We start from the raw sequence: 13,424 nt of genomic DNA, 5'->3' as shown, positions 1-13,424 counted from the left end.
GCTTCGCTGACATGAATTGAGCATTCACAGATTTTCCCAATCAGATATGATCTATCTTTTGATCCTCTCTTTGTCTGCGTCAGGTGAAATTGAGCTGTCTGAGTACCGCGAGGCCAGTGCAGTGCAGGACAACATCTTGCACTGTGTGAGGGAGGAGAGCACCAGGAAGAAGCGTCTGCAGGCTATGCACAAGCAGAAGTCCCTGGACATTTCCAACACTGACTCCATCCTCTACAACCTGGACGAGCACCGACGCAAGTCCTGCATAGACCGCTGTGACCTGCAGCATGGTCTCCCCGGGCCCCCCTCCTCCACCACCTCCCACCCCAGGCGGACAGGGGGCCATGGGAAGGGCTCGTCAGACGGCTCCTCAGGCCGAGCAGAGGGCAGTGACCACCAGGACCGTTCAGGAACCCGGGGGGGCCACTCAGACTGCTCCAGGCCTGTCATCCCAGAGGTGCGCCTCAGCTGCATGGAGACGTTTGAGGACAAGGCCGACTTGGACTCCCCTCTTACAGGCGGCTCTTCTGCAGAGAAGGAGGACCAGGACCTCATTGACCTCTCCTCCGACTGCACTTCAATCCCAGAGAAGCACTCCATCCTCTCCATGTCCGACAGCGACTCCCTGGTGTTTGAGCCCCTACCACCACTGAGGATCGTGGAGAGTGACGAGGAGTTTGACCTGAACATGGTAATGGGCCCCAGGCTGAATGGGAGTGCCAGGCCCCCTGCTTCCCCTGCCAGGCCCCCTGCTTCCCCTGCCAGGCCCCCTGCCTCCCCTGCCTCCCCTGCCAGGCCCCCTGCCTCCCCTGCCAGGTCTGCCAGGTCCCCCCTGCCAAGCCTGTTGCCTCCCCTGCCAGGCCCCCTGCCTCCCGGCCAGGTCTGCTGCCCCCCTGCCAAGCCCGTTGCCTCCCCTGCCAGGCCCCCTGCCTCCCCTGCCAGGTCTGCTGCCCCCACTGCCAAGCCCGTTGCCTCCCCTGCCAGGCCCCCTGCCTCCCCGGCCAGGTCTGCTAACCCCCTTGCCAAGCCCGTTGCCTCCCCTGCCAGGCCCACTGCCTCCCCTGCCAGCAGAAGCACCGTGTGCCTGTCCCCCATGGTGCAGGTGAGCGTGGAGGACTGTTCTAAGGAGAAGAGGACCACAGACTCCCCATCAAAAGAAAGCCCCCAACAGCCTCTACAGAGGAGGCCACGCTATGCAACCCACACCACCTCCCTGGAGCTGCCTGACCGGTCAGAGCACCCTGGCCTGGAGAGCCCCATGACTCTTAGCTTACAACAGAAGAGGGACCTGCTGAGGAAGACCCCTGCTGTCCCTGACACCTCCCTGGATGACTTTGTGCATCCTGAGGACTTGAAGGCAGGGGTGGGTCTGGGGACCAGTCCCTCTGGCAGGATGATCTTCCTGGACATCCCTGAGGACACAGTTGAACCCCTCACCTCTCTGGAGGGGAACAACAACGACGAAGAGGAATATTATGAAGAAGATGATGAGGACCTTGATGACAGTGACTTTAAACCCGATGATGATGAGAACGGCGAGGCAGAGTTTAAGATCCAGATAGTTCCCCGGCAACGCAAGCAGAGGAAGATAGCTGTGAGTGCCATCCAGAGAGAGTACCTAGACATCTCCTTCAACACCCTGGACAAGCTGGGTGAGCAGCCCACTGACACAGGTAAGAGAGACCAGGGTCCGGGGAGACAGGAGCCTAAGTCCAGAGAGAGGGGTCCCTCTGCATGGACTTACAGCTGCTCTATCCTTTTTCTGTGCCCCTGAGATAAGTATGCTGACTTCATGCACAATGTGCCTTTGGATGTATGCGTGTTTCAGTGATGACATCTCTAAGGTTTGAGGGGCTTATGAGATATGATTGATAAAATAAGTTTTCTACTAAAGTGTCTGCTTAGAATTGCAGAACCACATGAACAAAATATAAATTGTCTAGTCGCATATCCATGCTACCTCAAATCTTTAGTCAACTGGTCACCATTGTTGTTTCCTGTCCTGTGGCTTTGTCTCTCCCTTTTTCCATTCCAACCCATGGTAAACTTCTGAAAAGCCTACTGTAAAAGAAAGTCTGAGAAACAGAGCTCCTTCAAATTACTGCAACACACTTTCCATAAATAGCTGTCCATATAAGAACTAGTAATAGCCTAAATGAGAAATGTATTTTTTTACTAAATAGTACATCAATAAACCACATCTTCATTTTCGATTGCTCTTTCACTAGGATTCAATGTATACTTGCAGTTAATTACTTGTAGCTCAACACTACATTTGTATTGGCGTTGGGTGTCTGCAGCATCCCATGCGCTAACCAGTTGTCTACATGTGAGGTAAGGAGGAGGCTGAGATGCTGAAGCAGCCACTATTCCGCACCATCACTCACCCACATTGCCTTGCAGATCACAAAGTTCTGTCTACCCTGGAAAAGCCACGGGAATCCGCCTCAGCCCCCACCCTTGAAGCTGCTATCCCAGAAACAAGCAACCGCTCTTCAGTATCAAGTAGGATCCAAATACTTCCACATTGTCATGTGTTTAAATCACCCCCAAAAACAGGTGTGGTCATTACACCAGGAACTTTACACTGTTCGGACATTTGGCCTTGACTTTTAAAGGTGTAAAATACCTTTTTTGTAGTGTTTTTCTCTGCCTTTTGTTTATTAAGACACCAGTGCAGTTTTTTCATGGTTATTTTATTTTTCTGATCAATAGATCAGGATTCTACCAATCCGACTATATATAAATTAATGAATATACGCAACTAAGCCATTAAATCATTTCCTTTTTATATTTACCTCTGCGAGTGTCTTCTACCCCCCATTTTCCTGACAGTTGCTTTAAAGGGCAATTCCACCACTTTTCAACCGCATATTCATCATCTCCAGCACCAAACCAGTGTCTACATTATGTGACCGACCGGTTCGATTTGGTCTTATGTTGCAAAATTTGAAATGGTTTTTTTTTTTAAACATTAGATAAAAGTAGAGACTCAGAGCTAGACAATGGTACATACACTGCAGTTGAGGAACAATGGGAAAGTAATTCTGCTCTGAAAGTTGATAAACTTGTTACCCCACTTTTGAGAAAATGGCCCTTGAATGTTTTGGTACCTTCTTTGTCTACACCCATTCAGCATCGTTCACAGCTTTAGCCCCACCCATCTCTTTAGTGATTCACATGTGAGGCTATGTGTTAAACAACCAAAGATTTCAAGACTAAAGGCTAGTTTATACTACGGGTGTGTTAAAAATTGGCAGTCCGTAAATTCAGAGTGTTCCACTCTCGGAGCATTCAGATTGCAGACAGGACACTCTGGACAAAAAGTAGGGTTGATCCGAGCGTTCTGACCTAACAACAGCAGTGAAGCACCCAAGCTAACTGGCTGACTTTGACTAGCTACTTCCAGACACCAATGAGAGAACAGCTCACTCTGACCATTTTACTCGCCCTTGCAGAGCTAGTTAGGCTGTTATGTTATCCAGAGCGTTGGTGACTGCAACTGTGCTGCTGGCTACAATTTAATTACATTTTTTTGGCAACGTTTACTAACACCGGGCCATATTCAACGGGTGTTGAGCGTTCATAAATGTGTCAGTTATTCTGTGCTTTGGCACACTCAGACGAAAGTTCTCTGAAATTGGCATAGGTTGCCAGAGCGAATTTATCAGCTGCCAGCGACAGATGTCGCAGTGACATCATAAACATTTTATTGAAATAGGTATTTGCATAGTGGAGTCTTTTGTTTAGACATGTAGCTAGCTAACTAAACAATGAACCATAATCCCAACTCATAACGTTACTACCCTACAGTACACTTTAACTTGAAATGAAAATGACTTTCTGACAAAATTAGAAACATGTAATATCTCAAACTGTAGCTAGCTGGACTCTCTTACCCATATATATGGATGGAAGCTTCTCCCTCTCTGTCACGGATGCCATGGTTGCCCTTAGTTTGAAGATGTAATCCAGAGACAGGTGTTTTATACAACAGCCTTCTGTGTGTTCTTTTTTCGACTCCTTCTGCATATTTACAATCAAACGCTCTAATTCCACTGATTTCAAAACTCGGTCCTCCAGAAATTGGAGAGCACTTATGCAGTTCTACTATGTGATATCTTTAAAAAAAGCTGCGTTAGAAAGGATTACCTACACATACTGACCAGCTCATATTATAGACATGTAGTGTGCTACATGCAGACCAATCCAAACTCATCTCTCAGCATGTCCAGCCCCTCATTATCTCAGCCAATCAGTGTTGAGCTACAAAGTTGCTGACATGTTTTATTTACATTTTTTTCACATACAAGTTTGTTATTAAGGCACATGACAGGTCACATGACAGGTCACATGTTCCAGTAGGCATTTCTGTCCCAAAAAAGTTTATGTTCAAATGGTGCTCCAGTGAAGTAGTAACATGCGACACACGCCTAGTTTCCTGAAAATAGTCACATGTGAAACAGCATATTTCTATCAGTGGTTAAAAATATAAGAAGAAAGACCCTAAAAAAATGATTCTCTGTGATATCACAGGGTAGAATTAAAAGTAAAAAACAGGGATTTTCAAAACCTGCAATGAGTTTCTAGCACAAGGTAGAAATGCACCGTTGTCACATATGTTGGCACTGGCATTGTGCTGGAGATAATGAAAATGAGGTTGAAAAGTGATGGAGTTGCCCTTTAAGTGAACCAGACATTGAAATTAAAATAGTGGCGATAGAGGAAAAGTACCAGGCAGCTCAGTTCTTTGGGTGTGTGTTTGTCGCACCCCCAGCTCAGTACCGTCAGGCAAAGCGAGGCTCGTTGGGAGCTCTAACCATGAGCCAGCTGATGAAGAGACAGCTGGAGCACCAGTCCAGTGCCCCTCACAACATCAGCACCTGGGAGACAGGTTAGTCACTGCTAACTATCTCTGGTACACCTCTCCAGAGGGAAAAACATCTAAACAGATTTTTAATGATTGGGTTTGACTGTGCTGATTTTAGTGTTTATCTCTACAGGCCCCACCAAGACCAGCCTCCTATCTGCCCCCAGTACAGTCAGCATGTTTGTGCCTGCCCCTGAGGAGTTCATTGATGACCAGCCCACCACCATGACTGACAGGTGAGAGAACCTACCGCCAACCACCAACACTGCCTGGTGTGTCATTCAGGATCGCAGACACTGTGCACATGAATGGTTATTCAGTGTTATTAATGATAATACTGTGTGGTCACTCAGGTGTCGTGACTGTGGTGCGGTGCTAGAGGAGTATGATGAGGAGACCCTGGGCCTGGCAGTGGTGGTGCTCTCCATGTTCATCCACCTCAGCCCCGACCAGGCCGCTCCACTGCTGCTGGACATCATGCAGTCTGTGGGCAGGTCTGGCAACTACAGCAGCTCCTGCACCAACCCTATTATACTTCGACATACACAAACCTGATTGTTCAGTAACATTTTTGCACACTCTCTGTCATGTCTCCGATGTTAAATTCAGATTCGTGTCTTTCAGGCTGGCGTCTAGTGCTAATTTCTCTGGGCAAGCTGAGAGGTATGACACATCACAACCAGACATACTAAGTATATTATTATATTGTGTGTGCTAAACTCAGGTGTATTGTGGATGCTGATGATTTGTTGACACTGGCTGTATTATTGTACACAAATGAGAATATATGCCAACATGAGGTGCAGACGTTCTGTTGTCTGTTGATGTTTCTGTTGGTGTAGCATGCTGATCCCTGGCAACGCAGCAGGTGTGGCTAAGCAGTTCCTCCGCTGTGTGTTCCATCAGCTGGCCCCCAATGGCATCCTGCCCCAGCTCTTCCAGAGCAACATTAAAGGTCTACTCATACACACCACAACATGTCTGCTGTTAGGAGCAGCTCCTCTGAGGGACATGGTTGGATCCTTACCATCATTCTTTTCTGTGCATTTTCAGATGGAGGTTTTCTGAGAACATTGGCCTTTTCCCTGATTGATTTTAATGAACTGAGTTCTGTGGCTGCACTGAACCAGCTACTGGAGGTGGGACGTTTTCCTGCTTAGTGAAATGCTTAAAGCTCAGCACTTGGCTGAAGGTTCTATGCAGTGTGTGTTTGTGTATGGGCTTTTTATTTTTTAACTTTTATTTTATTTTGTCATTATTTTCTTAACTCTATTTTCTTAAAAATGCATTGTTGTATACGGGCTTGTAAGTAAGCATTTCAAGGTCTACACCTGTTGTTTTCGGCAAATGTGACAAATAAAATTTGATTTGATTCAATCGCTAACACGAAAGATCAGCGTTACAACGCGATTGACATTAAAATCATTTCTTTCGCATTCATAGTAAATGCTGCATATGTCGGCTCTATCGGAAATTACCTTTAAATTTCAATCGCGCAACAACGCACATCTTCCAGAGTTTGAATTGAATCGAGCCCTCTGTCTTGAGTCTCAAGAAAAATCTTCACTTTCATCATGTATCCAGCAGGAGGAGCTCTTGTATAACTTGACAAGACTAACACTGCTGTTTGGATAGCGTGATACTAAAGCAGATAATGAGTACTGCTGAAGAGCATGCCTCTGCATGGTTATTCCCAATATTTACTCTGCACTATTAACTTGGTTTGTTTTATTTAGCAATCTTACACTGTTACAATTTTAAAGCAATAGCACTTATGATAGTCTAGCTCAGTTCACTCCTTTGGCTCATAACAATCAATAGTCCAAACCACGTTTAGAATATATTTTTAAACAAAATTGTTACAGCTGGTAAGGGCTCTACGGCAATAAATTGTAACCCTGTTATCATTTATGCCACTGTCCTCAGGGTCTGAACAACAAGAAGAGTCTACCAGCAGGGGGCACCATGCTGCACTGCCTGGAGAACATCGCCACCTTCATGGAGGCCCTGCCCATGGACTCCCCCAGCAACCTGTGGACCACCATCTGCAATCAGTTCCAGACCTTCCTCACTAAACTACCCTCTGTGCTGCCTCTGAAGGTACTGGACCTCGCTCTGCATATAGGCTGCATTGATTGTTTAAAAAAAAATGTGATCAATATTGAGCTATAGCCTTATGAAGAATGTGATGACATCTCTCTCAGTGTCCCCTGGACTCCAGTTTGAGGATCATCATTTGCCTGTTGAAGATCCCCACCACAAGTGCAACCCGGGTGAGTCAGTCTGTGTTTTCTTGATATACATTAGGACTACTAACCAAATGGTGAGGTCAGTCTTCATTTGAGTGTCATAAGTAACCCTATCCCAGGCCCTGAGCAGGTTATGATTGGTTACATTCTGATTGGTTACATTCACTCTGCTACCGTCCGGCAAACGTTACCTGAGCATTGGCTCTCGGACCAACAGGCTCCGAAACACATTCTACCACCAAACCATAAGAATGCGAAATAGTTAACTAATGGCTACCCAGACTATCTTGAACTGACTCAATTAACACTCACAAGACTATATATACACACCATACACACACACTAGACTGACACAATAAACCCACACACATTCACAACATTACGTACACACACACGCGCGCACGCGCACGCACACGCACACACACACACACACACACACACACACACACACACACACACACACACACACACACACACACACACACACACACACACACACACACACACACACACACACACACACACACACACACACATAACACAAACGCGCATGCGGATACCGACACAACACACACACCTCTGTTCTTTATTTTACTATTATTATTATTATCTATCCTGATGCCTAGTCACTTTACCCTGCATTCATGTACACATAGTATCTACCTCATATCCTTCCACATTGATCTGGTATTGGTACTGCCTGTATATACTGTAGCTCCATTGAGCATTTTATTATTCGTGTTACTATTTTTATTTTTATTATGATCATTTTTTAACTCTGCATCATTGGGAAGGGCTCGTCAGCAACAATTGCATGGTTAAGTCTACAACAAATAACCTTTTGATTTGATTTGAGATCTTGTTCAGTGGTCAGTGGAACAGCTCACTCACATTGACAGTCATTTGCATGACTGAACCCAGAAGTCTTACTCATTTAGAATAAGCAGAAAAAATAACAAAACCACTGGTGTGGTAAGATCCCCTCACCCACCCACCAGACATTGACCCTTAACTCCCTCTCTTCCTCTTCTTCCTCAGAGCTTACTGGAGCCCTTCTCCAAACTGCTGAGCTTTGTCATCCAGTATGGAGTGTTCAGCCTCTCTTACCTGGTGGAGCTGTGTGGCCTCTGCTACAAAGCCTTCAATAAGGTAAGATATGTACAGGTTAGCTTACATTTGATATTTGTATATTTGTTTATTATGTACAAATGTAGGATCTTAATTTGATCACATTTGTTGCTTTATTGTACCTTTTTCCATTTTAACTGAGAGCTGCACTATCTTCCTCTATGGGCCCCTCGACCTCTCCTTTGTCCTTGCTCTCGGCCTCTTACTTGGTCTATTTTTACAATAAGCAACTCAGAAGTGACCTCTTTTATGCATGAATAAGGACTGATTGCTGATTGAACAATTGTGCAAAGAATTTTTGCACACGTGCAGAAGAGGTTCACATTCATGGGAGTAATTTGTATCAGCTCTGACCAAATGTTTACATTTTGTTTGGCATGATTTACTCAACTAACTTGCGCATTTGATACAGAAATATAACTTTCACAAATTGTTAAATATAAAATCATGTCTGCAGACCTTTGTATACAGTAGTTCTTGGTTGTAATACTTATCCCCAGCCTCTCCCGCTAGACAGCAAGGTGGCTGTGTGTCACAGATGATTAAGTAGGCAATCAGCCAGTATTGATTTACATGATTAATTTGGGCTCTGGGCTGAGGATGTATGGTGTGTATCTGAGGGCAAGCCTCCCTCTGTTAGAGCTGGGGCATTGGCTGTCTCCTGCTGCAGGAATGATGGATCCTCCCCCTGCTACTGCTGTCACAGCACCATGCTTTATGTCTCCAGCTCTATTGATTTCCTCTAGCCTTTTAAATCCCTGCTATATAACATCCGTTTCTCAATATGCAAGTCAACATGACTGATAATGTCTATTTAACTGTTTCCTGTGCAGTTAGTCTTATGATGTGAGCTTTCTCAAATACAAGTTTAAGGAGGATTTTTCATTGGGTTATTGTAGACATATGAATGTTTGGGAAGTTATGTTTTATCACTAATGCACTATACATTGAACATTTTAACAAATGTGACCCCAAATCAACTGTACTGCATGTATTGGGATTTCATGCTAATGAGAAGGCAATCATTTATTTTGTAATATACACTATATATACAAAAGTATGTGGACACCCATGCAATCTCCATAGACAAACAATGGCAGTCGAATGGCCTTACTGAAGAGCTCAGTGACTTTCAACATGGCACTATCACAGGATGTCACCTTTGCAGCAAGTCAGTTCATCAAATTTCTGCCCTGCAAGAGCTTCCCCGGTCAAATGTAAGTGCTGTTATTGTGAAGTGGAAACGTCTAGGAGCAAGCACAAGCTCTCAGAATGGGACTGATGCGTATACCGTGTAAAGATCTTCTGTCCTAGGTTGCAACACTCACTACCAAGCTCCAAACTGTCTCTGGAAGCAACATCAACACAACAACTGTTCATCGGGAGCTTCATGAAATGGGTTTCCTGTTTCAGCATGACAATGTGCACAAAGCGAGGTCCATACAGAAATGGTTTGTCTAGATCAGTGTAGAATAACTTTACTGGCCTGTACAGAGCCCTGACCTGAACCCCATCTAACACCTTTGGGATTCATTGTTAAGCCAACTGCAAGCCAGATCTAATCGCCCAACATTTTTATTTTAAACCTTTATTTAACTAGGCAAGTCATTAAGAACAACTTATTTTCAATGATGGTCTAGGAACAGTGGGTTTACTGCCTTGTTCAGGGGCAGAACAACATATTTTTACCTTGTCAGCTCAGGGATTCGATCTTGCAACCTTCCGGTTACTAGTCCATTGCTCTAACCACTAGGCTACCTGCCGTGCCTGACCTCACTAATGCTCTTGTGGCTGAATGGAAGGAAGTCCCCGCAGCAATGTTCCAACATCTAGTGGAATGCCTTCCCAGAATGCCCATGATTTTGGAGTGAGATGTTCAACAAGCAGGTGTCCACATACTTTTGTAGTGTAGTGTATGAACCAATATATACCACTACCAATGTGTATAATAAGGTGATAATAAGGTAATTACTGTATGCTATGCCATAAGTATACTAGAGAGAGAGAGAGAGAGAGAGAGGATGACAGTCTAGTTGGTAAACAGGCAGCAGGCAGAGCTTTGTATTCAGGGGATGCTTTAACAGAGAGCAGTGGCTTCTCAGGCTGACAGGCTCATCTGAACTGGATCTCTGGGAGAGACGAGATCTAGACTGGGTGCCGTGCTAATCAGCTCCTCTGTCTCTCTGTCTTTATTCAGAACACATACAGCCGTTATACTCCAGTACACACAGGCAACACTGTATGAGCACTGGAGAGGCAGAGAGATATAGTGCACAACCCTGTGATATTAAATAAGACAACCACTCGGCAAACCTTCTTCCCCCAGTATGCCTAAGAGTTTATCTCACATGGTTCCTCTAAAATTAATTCAACATTTGTACACAGTGGTTTTCTATATTCTCTCTCCACTATCCTTATTTCCTCTATCCTGAGCTATTTGGTGTGTTTTGTTTGCCCAGGAGCGAGATAAGTTCTATATGTCTCGTATTGTGGTGCTGGAGCTTCTACAGGCTCTGAAGTTCAAGTCTCCTCTACCCGATACTAACCTGCTACTGCTGGTCCAGGTAAACAGTTGTACAATCAGAACTACTTGTGGAAAAGACTTTAACTCCAAAGTACCTAAGATTGCATATTTATTTATGTTAACTGCATCCGTGTATGTTGTCAGTTTGTTTGTTCAGATATTGGTACGAGGCTAGCAGAGTCTACTGTTCTCTCAAAGCACATGATCTCATCTCTTCCAGGGGTAAGAGAGTACATCATACATTACATTGGTTCTATGGGTCCCTTTATGATGACCTAATGAAACCAAATGAGATACAAGTATTGTCCTTTTGATTGTTGCGCTATTCTCTCTGTCTTTCTCAGTGCACGACAGCAGCAATGGAATGCATGAGGCAATACATCAGTGAACTTCTAGACTTCATAGCAGATATGCACACGCTGACCAAACTAAAAGTGAGTTTCCTCCTCATTCACCTGTCTTACATAAGTCTCACCTCTAGCCATCTCGTCATGTGGGTGGGTGCTTATATTTGTCCTATTTCATACATGTACAAGTGTGTATTATACGCAGGTGTGAATTGGAAAAATGTTTGCGTATCCCAACTCTCCCTGAGACACCACACCTTGAGAGTGGTGTCACTGCCAGGCCCTAGTCATGTGACCTATCCTGTGATCATGTGACACTCTCCAGAGCCATATGAAGGCGTGTTGTCAGCCACTGCACGAGGACACGTTCGGAGGGAACCTGAAAGTGGGCCTGGCACAGGTAGCTGCCATGGAGATCAGCAAAGGCAATCACCGTGACAACAAGGCAGTGATCCGTTATCTGCCCTGGCTCTACCATCCCCCGTCCGCCATGCAGCAGGGGTGAGAGGCACAGACAGTCACAGCACAGATGTCACTTTCAGTGATCTCACTATTAATAACCATGAAGATAGAATTATATGTCACAAATGGTATAGCAGACTTGACCAGTTAGATTTCTGTAGTTTTTAGTGGAATGCTATCAGTAGAAGTGCTTCTATACGTCATTACAATACATTGGGAGTCTAACAAGACTGTAATGTATGCCCAAAAAGTGTTTAAACTCTGTCCTCTCCCTAGACCTAAGGAGTTCATTGAGTGTGTGTCCCACATCCGCCAGCTGTCCTGGCTGCTCCTGGGCTCCCTGACCCACTATGCCCTGCACCAGGGCTCCACCTCCTGTATGCCCATCCCCCTGGACGCTGGCTCACACATCGCTGACCACCTCATCGTCATCCTTATCGGCTTCCCTGAACAATCCAAGGTCTGGACAATGTCTAAATGTTATATGCATAAATGTTGAAGTAAATGCTACGTAAACGTATGAAGATTTTTTATTTGTCCTCCCTCAACTGAAGTCTAGGATGAGATAAAGACCAAAGTGTCACTGACCTCTCTCTTCTTTCCATCCTCTGTCTGCAGACGTCAGTGCTGCACATGTGCTCCCTGTTCCATGCCTTCATGTTTGCCCAGCTGTGGACCATTTACTGTGAGCAGTCGGCGGCCACTCCGGCCCTGCAGAACCAGAATCAGACAGAGTTCTCCTCCAACGCCATTCTGACCGGCCTGGAGTTCTGGAGCCGCGTCACACCCAGCATCTTGCAGCTCATGGCCCACAACAAAGTGGTGAGGAAGATCCACACGCTTATCTCTCTGTCAGCTGCAAGAGGGGGTGGGCTGGAAATAGGATGTGCATGGAGATATGTGCATGGAGATATGTGCAGCAGTTGAATATGAAATGTAAAGCCAGGCTATTGTCACCTCGGCAAACTACTACCCATATTTTGGTAGTTGTAAATGTGTCAGAGGAGTTGGCTAAAGCACAAACAGATCCTGGTTGTGTCTGACAGGACATTGCTGTTATGTAAGCCCAATCGGAAATAACCTTTAAAGCATTGTCCAAATACACAGTCAGATTGAATCCCGCCCTAAGAATCTGCTTTACCATGATATATTTTGATTCATATTTGGAAGCGGGGTGATCATAAATCATGTTCTGATCCCTTGCAGTAATACAAATGTGTTATTTCTAACTTCCCAAGATGGTGGAGATGGTGTGTCTACATGTCATTAGCCTGATGGAGGCTTTACAAGAATGCAACTCAACTATCTTTGTGAAGGTAAGAGGGGCATTTACCCTCAATTTCCCCTAACATTTGATTTTACACTTTATTTTGCCTCTTCATGTTGCTTTCTATTTCAACTCAAAACTCCCCTCTTCTCTCCATCAGTTAATACCTATGTGGTTGCCCATGATTCAATCTAACCTAAAGGTAAGAGTTAAATTGCAATTCAAATAGGATTTGTATTATGTTTATATATAGATATAGATGCTCAAATTTTCTTCAGAACAAAAAACTCTCACCCTGTCCCATGCAGCACCTGTCTGCAGGTCTACAGCTACGGCTGCAGGCCATCCAGAACAGAGTGAACCACCAGTGTGTGCAGGGCCAGGCGGCTGGGGCCCTGCCTTTCGCCCTGCGCAAGTGGCTGCAGTGCACACAGTTCAAGATGGCCCAGGTGGAAATCCAGTCATCCGAGGCTGCCTCACAGTTCTACCCAATGTGACCTGCCCACCTCTCACTATGGGAGATCCTCCAAGACCCAGTCCTCCTCAGGACCAGCATGCATCTGTCTGCTGCCTGCCT

The 13,424-nt window shown here is 45.3% G+C and overlaps 1 protein-coding gene across 1 annotated transcript in view; it reads left to right on the top strand.

Annotated features, from left to right (window-relative positions):
* LOC124046497 (protein unc-79 homolog) overlaps nt 1-13,424 on the top strand; it is a 45,419-nt gene extending 31,995 nt beyond the window's left edge. The window contains 21 exon segments of the mRNA XM_046366922.1: nt 84-765; nt 1,075-1,673; nt 2,404-2,505; nt 4,778-4,894; nt 5,004-5,106; nt 5,224-5,364; nt 5,495-5,533; nt 5,713-5,825; nt 5,924-6,009; nt 6,797-6,970; nt 7,075-7,143; nt 8,158-8,268; nt 10,707-10,811; nt 10,916-10,993; nt 11,116-11,205; nt 11,444-11,619; nt 11,857-12,040; nt 12,199-12,402; nt 12,819-12,896; nt 13,008-13,049; nt 13,156-13,424. Coding sequence (XP_046222878.1) covers nt 84-765; nt 1,075-1,673; nt 2,404-2,505; nt 4,778-4,894; nt 5,004-5,106; nt 5,224-5,364; nt 5,495-5,533; nt 5,713-5,825; nt 5,924-6,009; nt 6,797-6,970; nt 7,075-7,143; nt 8,158-8,268; nt 10,707-10,811; nt 10,916-10,993; nt 11,116-11,205; nt 11,444-11,619; nt 11,857-12,040; nt 12,199-12,402; nt 12,819-12,896; nt 13,008-13,049; nt 13,156-13,344 — 3,482 coding nt within the window. The 3' untranslated portion in view covers nt 13,345-13,424.

Source organism: Oncorhynchus gorbuscha, linkage group LG10, assembly GCF_021184085.1.
Source record: "Oncorhynchus gorbuscha isolate QuinsamMale2020 ecotype Even-year linkage group LG10, OgorEven_v1.0, whole genome shotgun sequence".
In the NCBI taxonomy this organism is placed as follows: Eukaryota; Metazoa; Chordata; class Actinopteri; order Salmoniformes; family Salmonidae; genus Oncorhynchus; species Oncorhynchus gorbuscha.
This window is presented reverse-complemented; position numbering and strand designations above follow the sequence as displayed.